This window comes from Equus caballus, chromosome X, assembly GCF_041296265.1.
Source record: "Equus caballus isolate H_3958 breed thoroughbred chromosome X, TB-T2T, whole genome shotgun sequence".
In the NCBI taxonomy this organism is placed as follows: domain Eukaryota; kingdom Metazoa; phylum Chordata; class Mammalia; order Perissodactyla; family Equidae; genus Equus; species Equus caballus.
Window position 1 is genome coordinate 99,514,832 of NC_091715.1, and position 24,792 is coordinate 99,539,623.

The 24,792-nt window shown below is 40.0% G+C and overlaps 1 protein-coding gene across 2 annotated transcripts; it reads left to right on the forward strand.

Moving 5' to 3' along the window:
• The first annotated feature begins 403 nt into the window (after nt 1–403).
• CSTF2 (cleavage stimulation factor subunit 2) lies at nt 404–24,078 on the forward strand. Of its 2 annotated transcripts, XM_023634322.2 has the most exons (15): nt 404–565; nt 1,664–1,742; nt 2,070–2,239; nt 2,931–3,067; nt 3,530–3,649; nt 3,764–3,901; nt 6,078–6,201; nt 12,127–12,189; nt 14,521–14,580; nt 15,225–15,366; nt 16,157–16,332; nt 16,613–16,905; nt 20,375–20,485; nt 21,383–21,508; nt 23,854–24,078. In XM_023634322.2, exons 1-14 carry the CDS (start codon nt 508–510, stop codon nt 21,503–21,505), a joined length of 1,794 nt encoding a protein of 597 aa, XP_023490090.1. In that variant the 5' UTR covers nt 404–507; the 3' UTR covers nt 21,506–21,508; nt 23,854–24,078. The 2 variants fall into 2 exon arrangements, with proteins under 2 accessions (XP_023490090.1, XP_070113977.1); XM_070257876.1 differs by lacking the exon at nt 14,521–14,580.
• The last annotated feature ends 714 nt before the right edge of the window (nt 24,079–24,792 follow it).

Sequence of the window (24,792 nt, forward strand, 5' to 3'; positions counted from 1 at the left end):
CGGGCGCCTTGACGTCGAGCGCCCCTCATCCCGTCCGCGGCCGCGACTCTCTCTGAGCAGCTCACGCCGCCCGCTCGCAGCTTCTACAAAACGCGAAGGCGCCGCCGCCGGGGCCCGCCGGAGTTTTTCCCCCGACAGGGCGGCAAGGAAAGGAAAGGACCGGTTGTTAGCAAATGACTTTCCGTTACCAGGGTAAAGCGCTACCGCCATCTTTATTGAGGTCGACGATGACCTGCGTTGGCCTAAGCAAAAATGAATGAGGAATTCGACAGACTCCAGTCCGCCCGATGCGGCTGGAAACGGAGGCGCAGCCGAGCCGGCACAGGGTGAGGGCTCTGCCGAACAGCACGCGCGCCGGCCGCGGACGGAAGGACGCCGGGGGCGGGGCCGGCGGCCGCCCGGCCCAGCGCTTCCGGCTCCCGCGCCGTACGGAAGCGTATTGGACGCTGCACTCGCGCGCCGTACGGAAGTGTGTTCTGGCGCACCGGAAGCCGCCGGAAGAGAGCGATGGCGGGTTTGACTGCGAGGGACCCTGCGGTGGATCGTTCTCTGCGTTCGGTGTTCGGTGAGAGGAGCTCGGTGGAGCCAAGCGTCGGGGAGGGACAGAAGGAGACGGGGAATGACGAGGCATGCCCTCTGCACCTCGTGAATCGCCGCGGGAGCCGGTGAAGGGTCGGGCGTGCAGCCTTACCTGCCTGTCCTGTGGGGCGGCCAGCCTGGTGGGCTCGTGGGCAAAGTGATGCTCCTGTAATCCCGAGGTTCCGCAGCCTTTCCACCATGTGGCCGAGGAAGTTAAACTAGCGTTCAGCTTCCATGCGTTTCCCCTTTCGTGAGCTTTAATTATTATCTCGAAGCGAGGGCACATGGCACCTGTCCCGTACTACTTCTCACTCCCTATCCCAGAATACAGATTGTGTGCTGAGGGTATAGATCCTTGTGCCCGCTTCCCGCCCTCTCATAAGGACTTCCATTCTCTGCTTTTTACCCCTAACATTTTAGTTCGTCGATAGCGGTAGCGGCCAGCTGGCATTTTAAGGTGGATTGTCAATAAATGAATGAGTGAACGACTAAGACTTCGTCAAGGAAATTTTAAAGAGGATCGAATCTATCCTGAGTAACCTTTTCAGCCGAAAAAATTTTTTTTAAAGTACATGTGGTGATTTAAAAGCACCTTTTGGAAGGGACATGACAAAACGGTTCAGAATAATTTTTAAACATCCTCCACTACATTCATGGTCATTCTCCTTTGAGTGTATGTATGTGTGGAAATATGTACATATGAGCCGGTTTTAGAAGTTATAATGTTGATATCTTTAGTTGTTATTGGTAAGACTTGCAGACCTTCAGGTAAATACCAAGCCTAACTATTTATTTTCGCCAAAGTTAAGGAAAATCTAACACTTGTCAGGTCAGTCTGAGAACTGATATTCAGGAGTGCCTACACCTTTTGTATTTAGTCTTAGTGGTTTATTTCTCTTGTAATTAAAGTTAGCAGGCAAGATTGGAATCTTGTCTAAGGGAGTACCACTGAACTGGAACTGGAAAAACAGTATTTTGAGCCAGTTGTTACCTTGTTAATGATATAAGTAGACACGGTGTACTTTCTCACTAAAATCTAGGTTATAAACTCAGAACTAAATATGTTATCTGTTTTCTTCCTTAGTGGGGAACATTCCATATGAGGCTACTGAAGAGCAGTTAAAGGACATCTTTTCTGAGGTTGGACCTGTTGTTAGTTTCAGGTGAGATTCCCTTTTACTACTTGGTGAAAGTTTCTTAAAAATTCCCACAAATTGGGCCTTTAGTAATAGTGGCAAGGTTTTTACTGGTGACTTTACACATGCATTCTTTTTTGTTTGTCTGTAACAGCTTTATGGAGATATAATTCACATACCATACAATTCACATTTAATTTTACTGAAAGACAGATTTTTTTTCATTTAAAAAATATTTCAGGCAGAGTGATAAGGTTATTTGTCTTACAGTCAAGCAAATCAGAACATGGCAATGTTAGCAGGAACCCTGTGCGTATGTAACATTTGTGCCTGATGCTTGGTTTTGCTCTCCAGATTGGTATATGATAGGGAGACAGGAAAGCCAAAGGGTTATGGCTTCTGTGAATACCAAGACCAAGAGACGGCTCTTAGTGCCATGCGAAACCTGAATGGGCGTGAATTCAGCGGGAGAGCACTTCGAGTGGACAATGCTGCCAGTGAAAAGAACAAAGAAGAACTAAAGAGTGAGTGGAAACAGGCGTATGTAACATGAGTAAAGATGTAACAATGAAGATTTTCCGTTTATGATATGTTTTAGCGTTTGCTGAAACGATTAGCCACACACTTTACTTGACCCACCTGAAGTGCCTGCATTAGGACCTTGTATATCTTTGAGAAACAAGGTAAAATTGACTTTAGAGAGTTGACTGAGACGTCCTTCAGTTGCCAAGAAGTTGATTTCCAGTTAAAGATGAATTCAGGCTCACCAAGCCGTTAGTAGTGTTATCAATGTCATCAGTGTTTGCCATTCCTATAACTGTGTTGCCAGATCTGTAAATATTGGGGCTACTAAGGCATTCTTATGGCTTTTTTCATGAGGTAGTAGATCCAAGAATTCCATTTAGAAATCAGCATCCTTTTCTATTTAAACTGTTTGCTTAATGACTTGTCAAAGGAAATCGATATGCCTTATTCCTAATTTAGGTTAACATGGTCCGCGTACGTGATCCTGGTCCAGCTTTCCTCTGAGAGTGGAAAATACACTCTGTCACTTTCCTCCACAGAAATAGGAGATCTGCAAATCGCTTAATTCTCAGCTCTAGAGAATTTAAAGTTATCAGCAGGTCCTTACAGGAGCCCTGGAAAATAGATACTTGAAATGATTTAGCTCTTTCTTTTGTCTCCTTAACCTTTTTGTACTTTCTTCCTGATCAGGCCTTGGCACTGGTGCCCCTGTCATTGAATCACCCTATGGAGAGACCATCAGTCCTGAGGATGCCCCTGAGTCCATTAGCAAAGCAGTTGCCAGTCTTCCACCAGAGCAGATGTTTGAGCTGATGAAACAAATGAAGGTGGGAGGAGGCATTAGGTTACGAATAAATCAAATCACATTAGATTTTCAAGGAGTTAATAAAGTTAATGAAAATGATTCTCTGAGCTCAAATAGAAGGTGTGCCTATTGACCACCTTTTCTTGCACCTTCAATATTCCATATGTGCACAGTGTATTTCACATTTCCTGCAAAGGGCTTTCCATTTTTGTACACCAACACACCTACACAATCTGGCTGGGGTTTTGTGGCCCATAGACATCAGATGTAAATATTAATTGTGGCTTTTTCCCTAAATGATGGTATTTGAAATGCCTTTTCCTTCTCTTGCCTGCCATGACCAAGATTTTGTGTGCTATTCAAAAACATGATAGCTTAAAAAGCCTCTTGAATATTACACTTCTCAGATGAGAATGGCTCGAAATCACTATTAATTTGTAAGTAATAATATTGAATCTGATGATGAATCTGTTTATCTTCTCAGCTCTGTGTTCAGAACAGTCCCCAGGAAGCACGGAACATGTTACTTCAGAACCCTCAACTGGCTTATGCTTTGCTACAAGCACAGGTAGTGATGAGAATTGTGGATCCAGAGATTGCCCTGGTGAGTGTTTCTGGTTCTTTTATGGAAATGCTAGGGTAGACCTTGATTGGGGTAGAAACTACCTGCTTGCTTTGTTAAACAGACAGCTCATGGATTTGTCTTTTCACTTTCTAGAAAATTCTGCATCGCCAGACAAATATCCCAACGCTGATTGCTGGCAACCCTCAGCCAGTCCACAGCACTGGGCCTGGCTCAGGATCCAATGTGTCAATGAACCAGCAGAATCCTCAGGCCCCTCAAGCCCAGTCTTTGGTAGGGCTTTATCCCTTAACATTTGTTCTATCTGTCTTAGAATGTTGTTTTCATTTTAGGAGGATATATTGAAAGAGGAATGGTCAGGAGCCAGAGATGATAATTTCAATTTCCAGGCATAAAAGCAATTTCCAGGTTGCAGAGTACATGGCATCTGAATGAATATAGATTCAGTGCCAAGTCTGTTAAACTAAAAGATCTTTCCTGTATGCCCTTTTTTTAAAGCTGATTTTGTGTATATTGCATGCGTGACACTGTGGTTGGCACTTCCTTATTCCATATACCTTATCTCATTTAATTCTTAGAGCAGTTGTATAAAGTTGGCACTCTTATTCTTACCAATCAAAAAGTAAAGCTCACTTTCTAAGAATGACACAAAACCCTGAAGCTATAAAAAATTGATACATTTGAAAACTGAACGATTTCTGTGTGGAGAAAAAGAAATAAACACCAAAGGCAAATGACAAATTGGGGAAAAGTATTTGCCACACATGTGATGGACAACAGGCTGATTACTTAAGAGCCCTTAAGTTGTGTTCAAGAATGTTTATTGTCACATTACAATAGTGAAAAGTTGGAAACATCCTAAATGTACATCAATGGAAGAATGGAGAAAATGTGGTATATTTATCTAATGAAATAGTCTACAACAGTTAAATAAACTACATACGTCACCATGAATGGCTTTCAAAAACATAATTCCGTATAGCAGTTAAGGCAAACTAGGATACATGGTATCAACACAGATAACTCAAAAACACAATACCATGCAGAAGTGGAAATAAGTGAGTGTGGAAGCATTCCCAAAGTATGGGCTATATGTCTGCATATATCCCCAAAACATGTTGAGTGAGTTGCAAAGAATATGTTCAGTATGTAATGATTTACATAAAATTTCAAAACATCTATAAGAATTCTCAAATGCTTGTCTAAGAAGAACGGATGCAATTGGGGAAGACCATACGGGAGATTCCAATTGTATATTTGATTTATTTCCTAAGCTGTATGGTTATTTTATTCTCTATATAATCTGGAATTTTTCATAATAAGCAAGACCTGTAAATTAGTAAGAAAATTACAAATAACCTAGTAGAAAAGTATGCAGTGGACATAGTTCACAACAGTGGAAATGCAAGTATATATTAAATGTGTGAAAAAGTGTTCAACCTCAAAATAAGCTAAATGTAAACAGGAAGTATAATAGGCTACCATTTTTTGCCTGTCAGATGGGCAGAGGTAAACAACTTGGATGGGTCATACAAAGGATTAGAGCAGAGGTCCACAAACATCTTCAATAAATGGCCAGAAAGTAAATATTTTTGGCTTTGCAGACTGTGGGATCTGTTTTAACTATTCAACTCTGCCGTTGGGATGTGGAATCGGGCAGAGATAATACATAAACAAATGTGTGTGGTTGTGTTAAAATAGAACTTTACTTATGAAACCAGGCAGTGAGCCAGCTTTGGCCCAGGGGCCATAGTTTGCCAACCCCTACTCTGATTCAATAAATACTTTTTCAGAAATAGAAAGGAAATAAACTAAGGCCCCAAGCAATTAACTGGTCCAAAAAGAACACAGTTCTAAGTGGCAAATCCAGGATACGAACCTGGTTCTGTCTGACTTCAGCCTGTTTTCTCTTAACCACCTTACTATACAGTTTCCTCTTTTCTGTTTTAGAATTTTGTATGTTCTCTGAGAGTTAATGTGGGTTTTTTTTATAACTGAGCTTTTATTCTTTATTGATCTCTTTCTATTCCAAGGGACTGCTCAGTTTTCTGGGGAAAACACAGATGAAAATGTAACATTCCCTTTCCCTCCAGGAGCTCTAATGTAGCATTAAAAAACAAACCACGTTTTCCCAAAACCAAAATTATGTCTGAGGACAGGGATGAGAAAAGATTGGTCAAGTAAAAAATTTTTTCATCTTAAAAATGCAGACCACCAGCATTTCCTTTTAAAAAAAAGTCCCAGTCTCCTCTTTTTCTCCTTCCGCAACTTCTGTCCATAGCGTGTTATAAATCTAAAGCTGCATGAGATAACAATACACAAAGGCTATTTGGTGGACTATTTGGGGGTGTCAGTTTACAGAGTTCTTTAAGGTCATAGAGTTTGTATGTTGAGTCTCCACAGAGGCATGTCCATACTCTGGTTTTACTCTGGTTTTTCTCTTGGTCAGGGTGGAATGCACGTCAATGGTGCACCTCCTCTTATGCAGGCTTCTATGCAAGCTGGAGTTCCAACACCAGGGCAAATGCCAGCATCTGTGACAGGACCTGGCCCTGGTGCCTTAGCTCCTGGAGGTACGTTTTATTTAGTCTTCACCATTTTGGTATTTTGCTAAAGTTTTTTTTATAGCAAATGGCATAGTGTAGCCAAATTCTTATGTGATAATGAGATCTTGATATAAAATTAATATACAGCTAAGAAGTATATATCCTAGGTGGAGGAAATAGTTGATTTCTTATATACAAATCCTATACGATAGTCACCCCTATCCACAGTTTCACTTTCCATGGTTTCAAATTACCCACGGTCAACCATGTCTGAAAATACTAAATGGAAAATTCCGGAAATAAGCAATTCTTAAGATTTAAATTGTGAGCCATTCTGAGTAGTGTGATGAAATCTTGTGCTGTCCCACTCTATCCCACCCAGGACCAGAATTATCCCTTTGTCCAGTGTATCCACACTATATATGCAACCCGCCCGTTAGTCAGTAGCCCTCCCAGGTATCAGATCGATTGTTGCAATATCGTAGTGCTTGTGTTCAAGTAACCCTTTTTTTACTTAATAATGGCCCCAAAGCACAAGAGTAGTGATGCTGGCAATTCGGATATGCTAAAGAGAAGCTGTACTGTGCTGCTTTTAAGTGAAAAGGTGAAAGTTCTCGACTTAATAAGGAAAGGAAAAAATCATATGCTGAGGTTGCTAAGATCTCTTACAGTATATTGTTACAGTTGTTCTCTTTTATCGTTAGTTATTGTTAATCTCTTATTATGCATAATTTATAGATTAAACTTTATTATAGAGCTGCATGTATAGGAAAAAACATAGTATATATAGGATTCAGTACTATCTGTGGTTTCAGGCATCTACTGGGGGTCTTGGAATGTATCCCCCATGGATAAGGGAGAACTACTCTATCTGATTATAAGAGCAGGGAAAAGGACACCAAAGTGGAAAACTACAGTAAAACTTCCAAATGAATGAGGGGGAGAAACAGAATGAATGGAAACTAGACCAAGCAAGCAAATACAGAGAAAAGGAAATGACATTGTGAAGTAAGTATAAATAAATGTAAAGTAAGGTAGAAGGAATAAAATCTTGTGTGGTCATTCTGTTAAATGTGAATGGACTGAATTCTCCCATTAAAAGCCAGAGACTGTTAGATTAGGTTAAAAAACACACAAAATACATAGTTACATTTGTTATTATTTAACAGACATAAAATTGCTTCTCATTAAATAAAATTAGACCAAACAACAAAAGGAGAAAAGACTTTTAAAACCTGTATATTTTCACTGAAAGTGTTTATATATATATATATATATATATGCGCAATTAATAGAGTATTGCTATTACACTTGTGGCTTTTTGTCATTCAAGAATCGTAACTTAAAAAGTTATAAATGAAGTAGCAATTCCTCATGAAACACCTGTATGAACACGCAATGTATATCAACATATAAAGTTTTTTATGCAACAAACTCGCTTCTTTTTAATTTTTCTAATCTGGGTTAGATTGACTACAGTACTACTCATGGAGGATAATTTGAATTGTTCTGTTTTGTAGAGAAATCAGTCTACAAAGCTGAGTTAACAGGGAATAGAAGAGATTTTTAAAGAAATTTCAGCAAACTCATGATTTTCATTTATCCTATAGAGTTATAGTTAAATTGTCTTTCAGTGAAAGAAATGGATTCTGTATTTTATACATTTTTTTTTCTTTTTGATGAGGAAGATTGGCCCTGAGCTAACATGTGTGCCAGTCTTCCTCTATTTTGTATGTGAGACACCACCATAGCATGGCTTGATGAGTGGTGTCTAGGGCTGCACCCGGGATCCAAACCTGCAAACCCTGGGCTGCCGAAGCAGAGCACATGAACTTAACCACTATGCCACCAGGCCGGCCATATTTTAAGCATTTTTGAGTTATAGGTGCCTAACTTACCTTAAAATATTATAAGTCGTAGTGTGGTCCTACTACACATGGCAAATACGCATACATGACGTAGGTGGCTCATTACTTGAGTTGAAAAACACTCAAACTGCTCTATACCTCTTCGGTGAGACAAGTGCAGTGATCATGCACTTGGATATCACAGCAATGTCAAATTGCTATAAAAGATTTTAAGTGTCTGCTCTCCATTTCTGTACTTACGTTCTCATGAACTATTAACATACAGTGTGTGAATCAGCATCATCTATGGACCACACTTTGAGTAGCATTGTGCTAGTGGACAAAAGATACAGTAGCCCTCCTTATCTGCGGGGGATCCATTCCAAGACCCCCAGTGGATGCCTGAAACCACAGATAGGACTGAACCTTATATATAATGTTTTCTCCTAAACATACATACTTATGATAAAATTTAATGTATAAATTAGGCACAGTAAGAGATTAACAACAATAACTAAGTAAACAGAACAATTACAACAATATACTGTAGTAAAAGTCATGTGAATGTGGTCTCTCTCAAAATATCTTATTATACTGTACTCATCCTTGTGATGATGTGAGAAGATACAGTATCTATGTGATGAGATGAAGTGAGATAAATGAGGTAGGCATTGTGATGGAGAGTTAGGCTACTGTTGACCTTCCCATGATAGTTAGAAGGAGGATCATCTCCTTATCCACTGCCTGAACACAGTTGACTATGAGTAAGGATAAGGGAAGACTACTCCAAGTAAGGATGTTGAGGAATAAAATACTGGAATCATTAAGCCTGATTAATATATAGAGGGAGCCTGATATCTTTTGACTAGAGAATTCACTTTTTCCCCCACTAATGACCGTGGAACAGTAAAAAAAAAAAAAATTGACCATGTACTTAGCCATAAAATAAAAACAAATTTAAAAATGTAAACATTCTTTAGGCTGCATTCTCTGATTATAAGCCAATAAAATTAAAAATAAATAATTAAAAGGTGACTGAAAAAACCTTTACTTGGAAAATTAAGGAACGTACTCTACGTAGTCCTTGATTTAAAGAGGAAACAAAAAGAAATTTATAAGTTAGTTAAAAGACAACAAAAAGTACACTCATACAAAAAAGTATAGGAAATAGTGAAAGCAGTTCTTAAAGGAAAATGAATATTCTTAAATGCCTATATTATTAAAAAAGTAACTCTTGAGTACTAGTTTTAAAGAATTAGAAAAATAATTTTTTTAAAAAACAAGATACCAAGGAGAGGGAATTAATAAATATAAAAGTTGAAATTAAGTGTAAAAGAAACAAATAATGGAATTTTCAAGTGATATTTTTTGTGACTTTGTAGCATTTATACTTCTGAAGTTAAAAAACTTTACTATTTTTTTTTAAAGATTGGCACCTGAGCTAACATCTGTTGCCAATCTTCTTTTGTTTTTCCTTCTTCTCCCCAAAGCCCCCTGGTACATAGTTGTATATTCTGGTTGTGAGTGCCTCTGGTTGTGCTGTGTGGGATGCCGCCTCAGCATGGCCTGACGAGCCGTGCCGTGTTCGCGCCCAGGATCCAAACCGGGGAAACCCTGGGCCGCCAAAGCAGAGTGCACGAACCCAGCCACTTAGCAACGGGGCCATCCCCTTTACTAAGATTTTTGAGATACCCTGTACAAAGCTCTTTGACAGTTGATGAAAAGTGGGGACAACTTAGTAAAAAAGTAGGCAAACAAAATGAGTAGGCACTTCATAGAAGAGCAAATCCAAATGGCACCAAACAAAAGCAAATTTGTTTGTTGTCAGGGGATTGCAAATTAAATAACGAGATTTCACTTTACTTAAAGCCGTCAGACTAGCAAAAGTTGCAAAGAGAGATGACACTATCATCTGAGCTGGGCAAAGTGATATCATAAGTCACTGGTGGAAATGTAGTTTTGCAGCCTTTTAAGAAAGTAGACTCACATTAAAAATTTATATGCACTTTGACCCACCAGTTCCACTTCTGGGAAGCTAGCCCATACAAATAAAAGCCCTGTTATATGACAGTGTATAAAATGAGAAATTATGCCCATGAATCCTCCAGCCACTGCTTTCCTCAGATCCTAAATCTTTATATTGTTTTGGTTTGTGGTCTGAATTAGTCATAGAATGTTATGGCTAGAAGAGAGCTTTGAAATCATTTAGACATGTGGCCTTCAAACTTGAGTGTACATTAGAATCACCAGAAAAATTGGGGTACCGGCCTGGTGGCATAGTGGTTAAGTTCTTGCGCTCTGCTTCGGTGGCCTGGGGTTCACAGGTTCAGATCCCTGGCGTGGACTAAGCACCACTCGTCAAGCCACACTGTGGTGGCATTCCACATAAAATAGAGGAAGATTGGCACAGATGTTAGCTCAGCGACAGTCTTCCTCACAAACAAAAAAGAATCACCTGAAGGGCTTATTAAAACACCGATTGCTGGGCCCCACCCCCAGACTTTCTAATTCAGCAGGTCTGAGGTAGGGCCCTTTGAATTTGCAGTTCTGACAAGTCCCTGCTGGTGCTGACGCTGCTGGTCTGGAGACCACGTTCTGAGGACCACTGGCCTAGACCAACTAGTTCACTTTACAGATGAGGAAGCCTGGGACTATGTTAATTTTATCAAAGCACTTGTTCAAAATCACAGTTGTGTAGTAGCAGGGGTAGGGGTAGCGCAGGTTCAGCTTCTTAATCCATGACTCTTTGGTGCCTGGGATGTTAAATGGAGTAAGGGAATGTGACATGTACATGATATTTTAGGTGTTAATGAACTACAAACAGTTCGCTTGTCTTTTCTCCCCACTCATAGCATATATTGTTCCTTTGAGGAAAGAGAATTATTTCTGTATGGGAAGGACCACACAAGGACTTGTGGTACATGATTATAGTCTTTATATAGCAGTCATTGTACCCTGACTAGTTAGAGCAGACCAGTGGTTTTCAACCCTGTTAGACGCAATGGCCTCTTTTCAGAACGGATATTTTGCAGTGACTCTTTACTATCCTGAAATGAAATGCACAGATTATATAACCTATTTAACATGATTTCCCAAAAAAATTAGTATAATCAAAAAAATTAGTATAATGCCTAACTATAATATAAAGGAGAAGTAAAAGGAAATTATGATAAAAATATTTTTTAATATGCAAGTGTTCAGGCACAACTACACTAGAAAACAAAAGGTGGCAGGCAGATGCTTGCACCTATACCATGAATGTAAAAACTACAGATGTAGACAGATACGAGTATATTGTTTTAGCAACTCAAATACCATAAGGACTGTTGACGTTGGTGATGTGATTTTCTGAAATGGTGAAAACTCTTGGTAAAGTTCTTAACAAAACAAAATACATTACCCATAGTTTACTCAGTAATTGTGTTTCTGGAAAATTTAGTATGTGTGTGTGTATATATATATATATATATACACACATATATAAATATATATGTGTGTGTGTGTATATATAAACAAGGCACAGAACCTTTTTGTTTACAAATAAAACAGACTTAGGTTCTAAGTTCAGATGACTATAAACAGGTTTTCATTTGTGTGAATGTTTAGCTGTTCAGTGAGACATTTAAAAGTTTTGCAAGACAGAGTAATGCTTGATTTTGTGGGACTGTCTCATACATGGGAGGACATCCAGTATCCCTGTTAGCTTCTCATTAAATGCCAGCCGTGCTCCCACAAATCCTTGTCACAAGCAGAACCGTATACCCACACATTTACAAAATGCCCTGGGTACAGTACTGCCTCCTATGAGAGGGGTTACGTGAGTAAGTGCCATTGTTATCCCGTATTCCAGAAGAATTTCCTGCCAAGGTTTTGGTAACCAATGAGATTAAGTATTCTTATTTGACTCACTTTCTGCCACTGAAGCCTAAAGTATACTAACAAACTCCATCTTCTATGTAACTGCATTGTTTAGTGGTAGTTATGATCTTTCTTTGTAGGTTTCTGCTTGTGGGGCAGAAAGAAGAAATTTGTTAACTCAGCCACTGCTCTAATTTTTTTCCCCTGTCCTAATTTATGTTTTTCTTTCCTGCCCTTTATCTTATAGGAGGAATGCAGGCCCAAGTTGGAATGCCAGGAAGTGGACCAGTGTCCATGGAGCGGGGACAAGGTAAATAAATAGTAATGTCTGATTAATGTGAACTAGACTTGGAAATGTTCTATGTCTGCACTGTCTAATATGGCAGCCACTACCTCATGTGGCTCTTTGAATATTAAATTAATTAAAATTAAAATAAATTGAAATCAGGTAAAATCTAAAATTCAGGTCCTCATTCACAGTAGCCACATTCCAAGTGCTCAGTAGCCACATGGGGGTAGTGGATACCATACAGGATACTGCAGATATAGAACATTTCCATCACTGCAGAAAATTCTATTGGACAACACTAATCTAGACTTTCCATCTAGTGATTCAGAGCCTAGCTCTACAAGAATTGATGACAAAGCAATTGGATCCTTTGTTTCTATTTAATTTATATCACCTTTTCCTGATTGTCTGATGATTCTGCTGACAAGTTCTCTCCCTCTACGGGTATCTGTTGATTAAGAAATTTTAATAATAAGCATATAATATGTGTCTGGGTATGTAGACAACTAAATTTAAACCGCAGAGGAAACTCGGAGGGGATTTATTTTTCTATGTTCCTGGAGTTGGAAGAAAAAGAAAATGGCAGTGGTTCAGTTGAAAACAATGTTAGGAGGAGAGAGAGAGTGAGAAAACGGAAGAAACTAACAGTAAAACTGAATGCCTACTGTAGGCCGGGCACTTTAATTTTCGTAAACAACCTTGTGAGTTAGGTGGCAGCACTGAACTGTTTTCAGGTAAAGAGATGGAAGCTCAAGAGTTTTAAGTTACTCGAGGGGGACAAGGTAAGTAAATACTAATATGTGAGTAACGTGGACTGGACGTGGTGCTCTCATCTTCTCTTCCTGCTAGAAAGTGGCAGAGCTAAGATTCTGAAGTCTCTGACTCCAAAATCTGTCCTCTTTCTGTCAATCCATACTGCCTCTATTAACTTCTAAAAATACTCAAGTGTCTTCTGTTCTCATTCATTGTGTCCTTGTGATGAGAGAGAACTGCTTTGCACGAGCATAGAGAAGCTTAAGTTACTCCTTAGAATACGGCCTTTAAGTGAAACCCATTTTTTTTTAAAGCAAAATATTAAGATATAGGCCTGAGATATAGTACTATGCTCCTGGTCTATGGTTTGTACACTGGGGTTGATTGCTGAAGTAATGGAACTAATAATCTTGTCAGATGATTGACAGTGGGACAAGCTCTTGGCCAAATACCTCATCTGAGCCCCCTATGCTTTTGTGCTATTGTGCCCCACCCCCTCAGCCACTATCAGTAGATCATGTATGTACCCCAAAGTATTTTTGCATAGTGAGAAGAAATTGGGGTTTCAGTCATTCTTTTACAAAACTCTCCACAAGCCATCAATCAATCAAGCTGTGGCTGTTTAATACATACTTCCGCAAGTCATCTGCCTTCCTGCTAGTTATCTTCACGTTTCTAGTCAAAAGTTAACAAAGGGAAATGACTCAAGTTTTGAAAGTATATCAAAGATGTCTTCATGAAGAGACAAAGTGAGATGAGGGTTTTTTCAGTTTTCCTTCAGTAACCAGCAGAAGAAGTGAGAATCTTTCCATTTGTACCCTGTTTGTCTTTCTTTTCCTGGACTCCGTGCCGCTTTTGTACGTTTGTAATGGTGAAAGGAGACAGTGAGATGCTTAAGAAGATACTTCCTCTTGCCTTCTGCCGCCTGTGTTGAACGTTGGTGCCCTTGTCATCCCATTAGTTTTTGTTTGCTGTTGTCATGATGTTTGTTTATTATCAAAGACTTGCAGTGGAGTATTTCTTGAGGAGTGATACTCTTTCATTGTCTAAAGTTCGTTCACTACATTTCCCCATTTGATGCTTTTTGATAGCAGAAATTTTTGTGCTTTAAAATATGGCAAAGGTGCTACCACCCTATTTCTCTTACGGGCCTCTCCAGAATAAATCTTGCCTTCCAGGTTCAGTACAATTTCTTTCATTTTTTGTTTATGAAAATGTGTTTATGTTCTGTGCCTAACTAGAGATTCAGAACCATCCTTTTTATATTGTTTCCTTTTTTTTAATGGTATTATAAGGAGATTTAGGGGGAATCGTAGTAGCAGAGATGAAAATTGAAAGTGGCTGGTTATTCCTGCCCAAACAAAACCAGTGACCCACAGGTTTCACCTTAGGAAATCTCATCAAAGTGGAACAGTTTCAGATCCCAAAGAAGCTGTAATATGGTTTAGGAAGATTTTGTTGCCTGGGGCAAACTAATGTACTCTTGGCTTTTTAACTTATATGTGTAAATCTCCAGTGTCTGTATGTGTGCTTCCGCTTGTGTGTGCAAGCTATTTTAAGTGTCTGCTCTTTCTCCTTTTGAACTTACTGCTCACCTAGGAACCCTACAGCACTCGCCCGTGGGACCCGCCGGGCCTGCATCAATTGAGCGAGTTCAAGGTACCCATTGTATCTACGGGTTTCCTTTTGCTTGTGGTGTTCAGGGTGGGGCGTTGAGAGGACAACGGCTGCTTGGCAGTCATCCTCACGTTCAGAACCCAAAAGGGTAGTGTTTTGGGTTTTTGTTATTTAATTTTTCCTGTTGGGGCCACAAGCCTAAGATTGACCTCTTCACACAGGGCAGAGAACATGGATGATATGGGCATCTGTCCGAGGCTGTACTCCCTCCCTACTGGTGTCAGGAGGCTTGGATGGAATAGCAGTCTGTAAGGAGACAGCGGGTTCTTGCACAGCCATGGCAGTGTTCACATATGCCAAGACCCTACCTCTCTTTTGTGACTCTGGTCCTTGAACTAAGATTGATTATAAAGAAAACCAGGAGCATAAGTTTCTTCAGGTTGCAGTGCTAGTCCTTGGCAGGTTGCTCCCCAGTTTGCTCTTTATATAATTCCATCCATACCTCTGACATGGCACAGATTCTGCCTACACCCTGCTTCTGTTCTTGAGCTGCAAGAGGAGTCTGCTGTGGTGAGGTTTCACCCACTCTAAGGTGTCTGAATTATGTTGTCAGTGGTATATAGAGTCGTTTCTGGTTTCCTTATGTGTCCTTCACAGCAGTAACTCCCTGTTTGCTTCCCTGTCAGTGCCGATGCAAGACCCCAGAGCAGCGATGCAGCGTGGGCCCTTGCCTGCCAACGTCCCAACTCCTCGGGGTCTGTTAGGAGACGCTCCGAATGACCCACGTGGAGGCACTTTACTTTCTGTGACTGGAGAAGTGGAACCTAGGTAAGCATTAACCTAGAAGGGGAAGACTGGAGGACTCAGAATTTCCCCTTGCTTTGAGAACAGTCTTTTCATACCAGTTTACCTACTTCAGAAGATAAATGAATATTCATGGCCGCTGTCCAACACTAAGCACTTCTCTTTGGGCAGAACTGTGTAGTTGAGTATGTCATTTTGAACTAACCATGGCTACTCCGTCTTCAGAAATTGGAAATTCTATCACACATACCTGAACAGGAAAAACTTATATTGCTTACTGGTAGTAGTAATATTAATAATAGCAATAATAAAATAATAATAATAATTGGTATTAATGGGGATTATGCCTCTGACTCTGCTCTGAGTGCTTTACCTAGATCATCTCATTAAATCCACACAACAACCCTGTGATAGTGATACTAATATCAGTCCCATTTTACAGATGAAGAAACTGAGGCATAGAGAAGTTAAGTAAATGTACCCAAGATCACAGCTAATGAGTGATAGAGCCTAGATTTGAGCCCATACAGTGGCTCATGTTCTTAAGCACTATGCTGCATACTCATTATATATAATGGATATCTGTTAATTCCTCCTTAATTATGAATGCCCCAACCAAATATGAAATTCTAGAATACATGGATTTACATCTCCATAGCTTTTCTTCAACCTGTTTGGTGTTATTCTTTTAGCATTCATAGACTGATGTTTGCATTAGTTCTTTGTCTGCCTTTTACTTTCTGATCTTCTGGTTGAGACTTTTTTCTTGTTGTTTTGTTCTGTTTTAAAATATAACATTTTTCTTCATCTCTAGAGGTTACCTGGGACCACCTCATCAGGGTCCACCCATGCACCATGTCCCTGGCCATGACAGCCGTGGCCCACCCCCACATGAGATGAGGGGAGGGCCATTAGCCGAGCCCAGACCTCTAATGGCAGAGCCAAGAGGACCCATGCTAGATCAGAGGGGTCCACCCTTGGATGGCAGAGGTAAGGGGAGACCATGTCACAAGGCTGACTCGTAGTTGTGGGCTGATGATAAACCCAACTGTCTTAGGCTCTAATCTGGGATAAAGAATACTGGGGAAATAGGGTTGGCAAGCATTTTTAAGGTATATCTGAAATTCTGAGAGATTGGGGAGGAGAAAGCAGTCTCATGTAGCTTTAGGGAGATGTGACTGGAGGAATAGATTTCTTTCTTTCTTTGTTGGTTCTTCTTGCAGTAAAGGTGAGTAGCTACACAATGGTTTTCTTGCAACTTTCTTTATAGGTGGAAGAGATCCCCGAGGCATGGATGCACGAGGGATGGAGGCACGAGCCATGGAGGCAAGAGGATTAGATGCCAGAGGTTTGGAGGCCCGTGCAATGGAAGCCCGTGCAATGGAGGCCCGTGCAATGGAGGCCCGTGCAATGGAGGCCCGTGCAATGGAAGTCAGAGGGATGGAGGCCAGAAGCATGGATACAAGGGGCCCAGTGCCTGGCCCTAGAGGCCCTATACCTAGTGGAATTCAGGGTCCCAGTCCAATTAACATGGGGGCAGTTGGACCCCAGGGATCCAGACAGGTATGTGTAACACTTCTTGATCTGATTAGTAATCTTGATCTATGCAGGAATTGATTACTCAGCCTGATTATTACTGCTTTCTGATTTGGGCTATTTCTCAGCTTGTTAGGGAAAATTAGAATCTTCCTTTTCATTTCTTTGCCCCTTAGAGTGGTGATTTTCTGGCCACAAGGATTGTAGTCCAAAAGAGCAACCTTGTCCCACAATTTCAGGAGCTCTTCCATTCAGAGCAGAGCTCCTGGAAATTTAGGAGCTAGAGAGTATATCAGTAGAACCTAGGCATGGATCGTTTAAAAAACCTCCCCCATATGATTCTAATGCACAGCCCTAAGAACCCCTGCGTCAGAGCATATAAAGAGCTGTTAGTGGACATTTAGATAATCTTAGCTTTGCGGAAACCTATTTTAATTTACTTCCATCACACAGCCTAAGTCAACAGTGGAGTATGACAGGCAGCTTACAGATGCTCACCTTAAAACCTGCGGAACTGAACTCTTATCTCTTCTTTCTCTTTATTTGGCTCTCTCCAGCTGTGTTTATATGGTGGTCTATGATTGTCTGTGCGTCGTCATTTCCTCCCTCTTCACCCCCAGTTGTTTGTGGGGAGGTGGCATGTGTGTATCTCCCCTGAGGTTTTATATGCCAGCACCTTCATCTCCCTCTAGCCCCTCTACCTTCCTTTTTTCTGTGTCTTCCTTCCTCTTCTCTGTACTTCTGTTTCTCTTACCTCTTCCATATGTTTATGTGTCTTGCTCCCCATCTGTGTGTGTATGTGTGTGTGTGTGTGTGTGTGTATGAGAGAGAGTGAGAGAATGTCAGCTGGAATGGAATATGGCAGTCATCCAATTCTCTCATTTTATAGGTTTGGAAACTGAGGCCCAGGAATTCAGGTGACTTGCCCAAATTCATACAACTAAAAAGTGGCAGTACAAGGAATAGAATCCACTATTTTTCCCACTCTACTACTCTGTCCTGGTCTCTGCACGTTATGTATGTGTATATGTGTGTCTACCTCCCCCTCTTTAATATGAATTAGGAATATGTTGTTTTCTGGTATGTGTAGAAGAAAACCGTTTTCTATTGTTTTTCAAGTTATGCTTAAAAAAAACTTGTTCACGGGCCTTGTGTTTATTGTGCCCTCTGTGGTCAGTAACCTCATAATAAAAATGTTTTTTATGCATTCATTCAGTCATTCAGCAAGTATTCATTGAGCACCTACGATGCACCAGACAGACTGTAGGTACTGGGGATCTAGCAGGGTGAGCAAAACGAAGTCCCTGCCCCCAGGGGGCTTGGATTCTAATTGGGGAGACAGACAACAAATAACTATACGATGTGCTTATATAATTCTGTCAATGAATCTATGGAGAAAGAAGTTGAAAATAATGGTTGGAAGACGATTTCTGGATAATGTCCTGTTCCTTTATCTCTGCTAGCGCTTGAACTCATTACTCTGTAATATTAGGTTTATATAGTTTTCATTAGTAGATTCTATAAAGTTAATTAGATCTGAGGTGGAGAAAATAAAAATTTTATCTTCAAACCTTTTTAAAATTGTTTAAATTAATATGTTCACTTATAAATAAAAGTATAAAATACATTCACTCACATATAAAAGACATACAATAAGAACCTCACTTCCACCCCTGAACCATCTCCCTATGACCCCCATCTCCTATAGATAATCGCTTTCATTAGATTTTTTAATGTATCTTTCTAACAAATAAGAATATATATTCTTATTTTTTCAGTATTTTCCCCCCTTTCATTGTTTTGCACCTTGTTTTTTTATAGAACAGTATATCCTTAATTCATCATGTTAAATGAGGTTTTAAAATTAGCTCGATTCTACCCTCCTGGAAATTTTTTGGTAAAAGGCTTAGTATCACTAGGGTGATTATATAACTTATCATCCAAACAGGGACACATTTGAGAGTCAGAGTGCTGTTAGTAATTACTAACAAAAGCATAAACAGGGACTGTCATAGGCAAAGTTGGATATGTGAGATCACCTATATTATTACCTGTCTGCCTAGAACAGACACTCCTTGGAAACTGTAAATGGCCATTATTGAATGGTTAGATCCCATTATAGTACCTCAAATTAGTATCTACTGAAGCTTCAAAAAGGTTATTCTCCTAGATGTTTCAGATCCCTGACAGATCATTATGGTTCAGACTGGTGTCTGGATTCAGTATTGATAAAGACAGAGAGCAGTAATATTCTATCAGTCTATACAAGGATGTACTAATGCTTTACCTCTCTAGTGTCTCTGGGAATTAGTTAATGCATGTAAGTAAATGTTCCAGATAAAGAACTATCCTACCAAGTTTTTAAACTATTTGAATGAAGAATAATTTATAAAATGTGTTATGCTTCCTTCCCATCTTAAACAGGATACAAAAAATGATGTTAATCGTTATTGTTTACTCAAAGTCATCGTTGCGTGTACCCATTATTGTATATGCTATCATAGAAAGCATAGTTAGCTCCTGTTTTGGTTTCTGGTCTCCTCCGCCATCAGGCGGTCACCTGACTCTTCACATTGCTGTCATGATATCTGCTTTTAACAGTTTATCCACATTTTTTTTGTTTTGCTGATTCTAATCTGCTGGGGAAGCAGGTAACAAGTTTGTTAACAATTTGTCTTTAATAAGAGTACCTAAGCTCTGGATGAATGCCTGAGTGTGATCATAACTCCAGCAGAGGGACCTTGTAACAGTTATTCTAGGTGCTTGGAGGCCTTTTCCTTGTGTTCGGGTAGTCTTTCAAAAGATTGAACTCACCGAAGATCTTAAATACCAATAAGTGTGATATAACTGTACTTTATTCTTTTAACTCGGGTCAGTCCTGTTTCTTGGTCTGTATTTAGCAGAAAGCATCTGCTGCCTATTCTCTATGGAAAGTTATAAAAAGCAAATGTTGGGCTAATAGCAGTCTTTTCCCCAGAGGCCTTCCCATCTCCTTTCTGCCTCTGCCGTTAGCATCGTTTCTGCCTTACTTGTGGGATAGGGCCCTTGGGATGAACCACCTCTGTCTGATTGAACTGGAGGTAGGCGATGTCCCTGTGAATGTAGCTTCCCCAGTGGACCAGCATACATTATCTCTAGGATCTGTCAGCTTTCGTTTCTGTTTCCACTGAACACTAGCTTCCAGGATGCTCTGTTTTCTCTGTGCTTATGTGGCTGGATTTTGCTTGATTTGATGATATCCAGTTGTGCTGTGTGGTATTTGTGGATGATGCTGGAGCTGTTGTAAGCAAGTGTGTCTAACTTGCTAGATGATCTCTGGCTAAACCCTGCCTTCTGCCCTTGCTAACAGTAGGGAAATGATCTTCAGAATCATTAATTTGCTTTTTTTACTCATATCCATAATCAGATCATATTTTTTCACATTGCTGTTACTGGATTCTGGTTACCTATATGAGAAGTTCTGAAAATCTCTCCTTATCTCTCTTTGTGCACATAGGTCCCAGTCATGCAGGGAGCAGCCATGCAAGGAGCAAGCATTCAGGGTGGAGGCCAGCCTGGTGGCTTTAGTCCTGGCCAGAACCAAGTCACTCCACAGGACCATGAGAAAGTAAGCAATGCTGTCTGTCTCCATATGCACAAATCTTTTGGATTCCTCTCTTCACAGTTACCATGTGGAGGTCCTGGATCCTAAGAGTCTGTTTGGAAGTGATGTTTGCTCTTAGAACTCTTTATGATCTTTTTTGATGAGGAAGATTGGCCCTGAGCTAACATCTGTGCCAGTCTTCCTCTATTTTATGTGGGATGCCACCACAGCATGGCTTGACAAGCAGTGTTAGGTCCACACCTGGGATCTGAACCTGTGAACCCCAAGCAGAGCGAATGAACTTAACCACTATGCCACTGGACCAGCTCCTGACTCTTTATGATCTTGTTACCTGAAAATCTGTGTGCCTGGTCCTAAAATTCTTAAATGGATGTATGTAAATGGCAGCTTATCTTACATTTCAGACTCATCTGCCAATAGCAGTTTGTGCAGGCCAGATTGATCTGAAAATCCAAATGCCTTTCTTCCTCCCCTTTCTACCTTATCCCCAAAAACATAGCAAGTTCCCCACGAGTATATCTTTCTGTTTCTATATTTGACCATTGTGGGGAGCTCATGTCTGATAGAAAGGCTAAAACTTGTGAAAAGGAGAGACTTTCAAAACAGGATTAAATACTGAAGACTTCCTGGGGCTCACAGATAGCATCTTAGTCTGCAAGAACCTTGGGTTCATGAAAGTGTCTGTCTTGAGTCTTCTAATCTTAGATATTTTTCAACTTGTGCTTTTCATTGTGCCTTTTCTCACCAGCTGGTTTTGGGTTTTAGCTTGGTTTGACTTTTTTTTTTTTTTTGGGCCTGCTGTTTTCTGTGTGTGAAATATCCATCCTTTTTGAACAAAAGCTGTTGGTGTTTTTTTAGCTGCCATCATTAAAACTCACTACCTTCTTTTTCTCTGCGCAGGCTGCTTTGATCATGCAGGTTCTTCAACTGACTGCAGACCAGATCGCCATGCTGCCTCCTGAGCAAAGGCAGAGTATCCTGATCTTAAAGGAACAGATACAGAAATCCACTGGAGCACCTTGAAAGGTGAGCAGACTTGCCCCGCCTAAGTTGGACGAGCTCCTCATGCATTCGGGGTATATACTCTCAACCTGAACTGCCAGGACTCCTGATCTTAAGACTCTAAGGCCTGCGCTCCTCTTGGCTAGGATCTTCACCCTTCCGTAGGTCTGCCCCCGTCAGGATAGAGGAAGGCCACAGGGCGTTCGTTCAGGTGTTGAATTGATTATCATCTTTTTTATACATTTTTTGAAGAAGAAGATGATTAGCGCTGAGCTAACATCTGCCGCCAATCCTCCTTTTTTTGCTGAGGAAGATTGGCTCTGAGCTAACATCCGTGCCAATCTTCCTCTATTTTATATGTGGGACGCCTGCCACAGCATGGCTTGACAAGCGGTGCATAGGTCCGCACTCAGGATCCAAACCAGTGAACCCTGGGCCACCAAAGCAGACCATGCAAACTTAATGGCCGTGCCACCAGGCTGGCCCCAATTGTCATCTTTTTTAACCTTTCTTTCCTCATAGCAAAAGTAACATGATCAATTTAACAAAACTAATCAAATACAGAAATGTAGAAAGTTCAGGGTAAAAAGCTCTGCTTTCTTAATCTCATTCCCCAGGCATAACCTCTAAATACAGTTTGGTGTGTATCCTTCTGGAATCAGTTGTGTTACTTTATTCCAAACTGTCCCATCAAGATGGAGAAAATACAAAGCATTTCAATAAATTGTTCTAAGTATTTTAGTTTCCAGTATTTATTTTATATCGAATATTTTGAGGTTAAACTATTATGGTACACAGGTCAAGGTAGTGAATGTCTGCTGTCACCGTCAGTCCCTGTAAATTCTGGAGGTTGCTGTATGCTGCTGCCCTCATTTTTCTTCTTTATCATTCAGGTAAAAAGGATCGTAATCATGTGACCTAACTTGATTATGTGTATTTGTGTTTCTTTTTAAAATTTTTCCGCAATATCTGGTATTTCATAAACAATTCTGTTTTCCAAAAACAGTTTAAAATTTATGTTGTCCCAGTGTCAGCTAGACTATCACATTTTGACTTTCTACTCTTTCCCCCATCTGTATTATAATTCCCATCCATATATCATCATATAATAGTGAACTCATTTACACTAATTAGTAATCTTTACTAAATATAGTATTTTAATCCATATTTGTAATATCATTAAAACATCCAAACTGGAAATAGGCATCATACCTGTATTTAGACTTTAAGTGACTGACCGTGATGGGAAGCCGTCATAGAAGGGTGGCTGGGTAACCTTCAGTGTGATCAGTACTTGAACTTTTTAGTCCAGGCACCCCAGGCATTCTATTTTCTTCAGTAAAAGCGTAGGCTACTGTTATTTTCAGAGGAATAGATAAAAACTATTCCTCTCTTTTACTTTTTCTAACTTATTTATGCTAGGAAAGGCATTCCCTACAATGTGAGGAAATTATTTCATTTGGATAGTGAAGGTAGAAATCCTTCTGAAAGTTCTTTGATTATGTATTCTCTTATGACATATTTCAAAGCCTTACACGTAAGCCACAGGGCAAGGTTGTTTGGTTTTTTTACCTTTTATTTTGAAGTAATTATAAACTCACAGGAAGTTAGACAAATAGCACAAAAAGCATCCTGTACTGTTCCTCCAGCTTCCCTCAATGATAACATCTTGAGAAGCTGCTGTACAATACCTTTTTGGTTTGTAGTACAAAAACCAAGAGATTGACATTGGTATAGTACTGTTAGCTAGACTACAGACCTTGCTCAGTTTTCACCATTTGTTTTAAACCTACATTAATATGTGTGTGTGTTGTGTGCATGTAGTTCTAGGCAATTTTATGTAGGTAAGGTTTTAATGTGTATTTGCTGGTATTTGTGCATACTGTAAGCAAAAGGTTGGTATTGCGTCCATCCTATACCTTGCCAGTTATGATTCATCTGTGCTGTCACTGACGGGCTTATACCGTTACCATAAGATCAGTAGTTTTCAACCAGAGGCCATTTTGCCCCCTACTGGACATTTGGAAATGTCTGGAGACATTTTTCGTTGTCATAAGTTTAGGGAGTACAGTGTGCTACTGGCATTCAGTGGGTAGAAACTAGAGATGCTGCCAAACATCCTGTAATGCACAGGACGTCCTCCATAACAAAGAATTTTCTGGCACACAAATGTTGGTAGTGCTGAGGTTGAGAAACCCTGCTGTAAGGGATGATTATTCTGGGGAGACAGGAGGCAGACACCTTAGGAGTCCATCCCTGGTGACTTGCTCTTATGCGTAGCCTCCTTCCTCCAGCCTTTGAATTTTTTTCCTGATGTCGAGGAATTTTGTCTCCACTTCTAATGGCTCTCTCCCAACTTTTCCTTACAGGTTGACAAAAATACCTGGCAACAAATCTGGAAATTAATTCCATCATGTGGTTGAAATATTGCAAAAAGATGACTTCTGCATCCTGACCCTTGAATGACTCAAACTGGTGCCAGGTGGAGGACTCCCATCACCTCTCAGAACAAAATCAGTCCATTCTGTCATCTTAGTTTGTATATTTTCTGTGACTTGAAATAAACTTTGAACACAATTTTAGTATACTGCAAATTGATATACATGACCTTTTTGCTTTTAAAAAGCTGAGCACCAAGGGTGAAACCTTAGATGTGTTTTCTACCCTTACCGCAGTATTGTACTTTAATATATTGCCATAGCTGTTTTTCCTTTTAAGTTAACCGTTTATTCCTCTTTGATATTTGAGAATTTCTCAGAAGCAGTGTTTTCTGGAACTTAGTTTTTGCTTAGTTTGCTTCCAGCAGGCATAATAAGATTTGCCCTTTGAGAACTTGCTAGAACTTCTGAGTCTACTGGGAGAAAATAGCACCTGCTTAGAGCTATAAAATGGTTAGAAGCCCAACAAAGCAGAGCGCCTAGCAGAGCAGTGTAATTTAGTTTAGAAAAATCCAAATATCAAAATGCATTTTTACGTCAGTAGCAGGTCTATTCATGTGCATAGTTCGGAATTCAAGACAAAGATGTAGTGGCACTGGTTCGAGTGTGTCAACAAAACAAGACTGTTGACCTTTACCTATCTGTTCTAAAATTCTTCAGTCTGGATAGTCAACTTTAAAAGGTAAAAAAGCCACTAATTTTTCACATGTTCAAGATGAAATAAAAACGGAACAGAAATCAAATGAGCAAAATACATTTCATCCTATCTTCTAGATTTCACTAACCTGTAGCTCTACCCTGTAACCAAATTTATTCTGGGAAGTTAAAGGAGAAAACCCTAAGACTTTTACATTCTTCTCATTTTTTGAA

Excerpts from the sequence above, each read along its gene's own strand:
- CSTF2 (XM_023634322.2), top strand. The coding sequence starts at position 508 with ATGGCGGGTTTGACTGCGAGGGACCCTGCGGTGGATCGTTCTCTGCGT. Across the intron at positions 12,190-14,520 it reads GTCCATGGAGCGGGGACAAG|GAACCCTACAGCACTCGCCC; the intron begins GTAAATAAATAG and ends CTGCTCACCTAG. Across the intron at positions 20,486-21,382 it reads CTCCACAGGACCATGAGAAA|GCTGCTTTGATCATGCAGGT; the intron begins GTAAGCAATGCT and ends TTCTCTGCGCAG.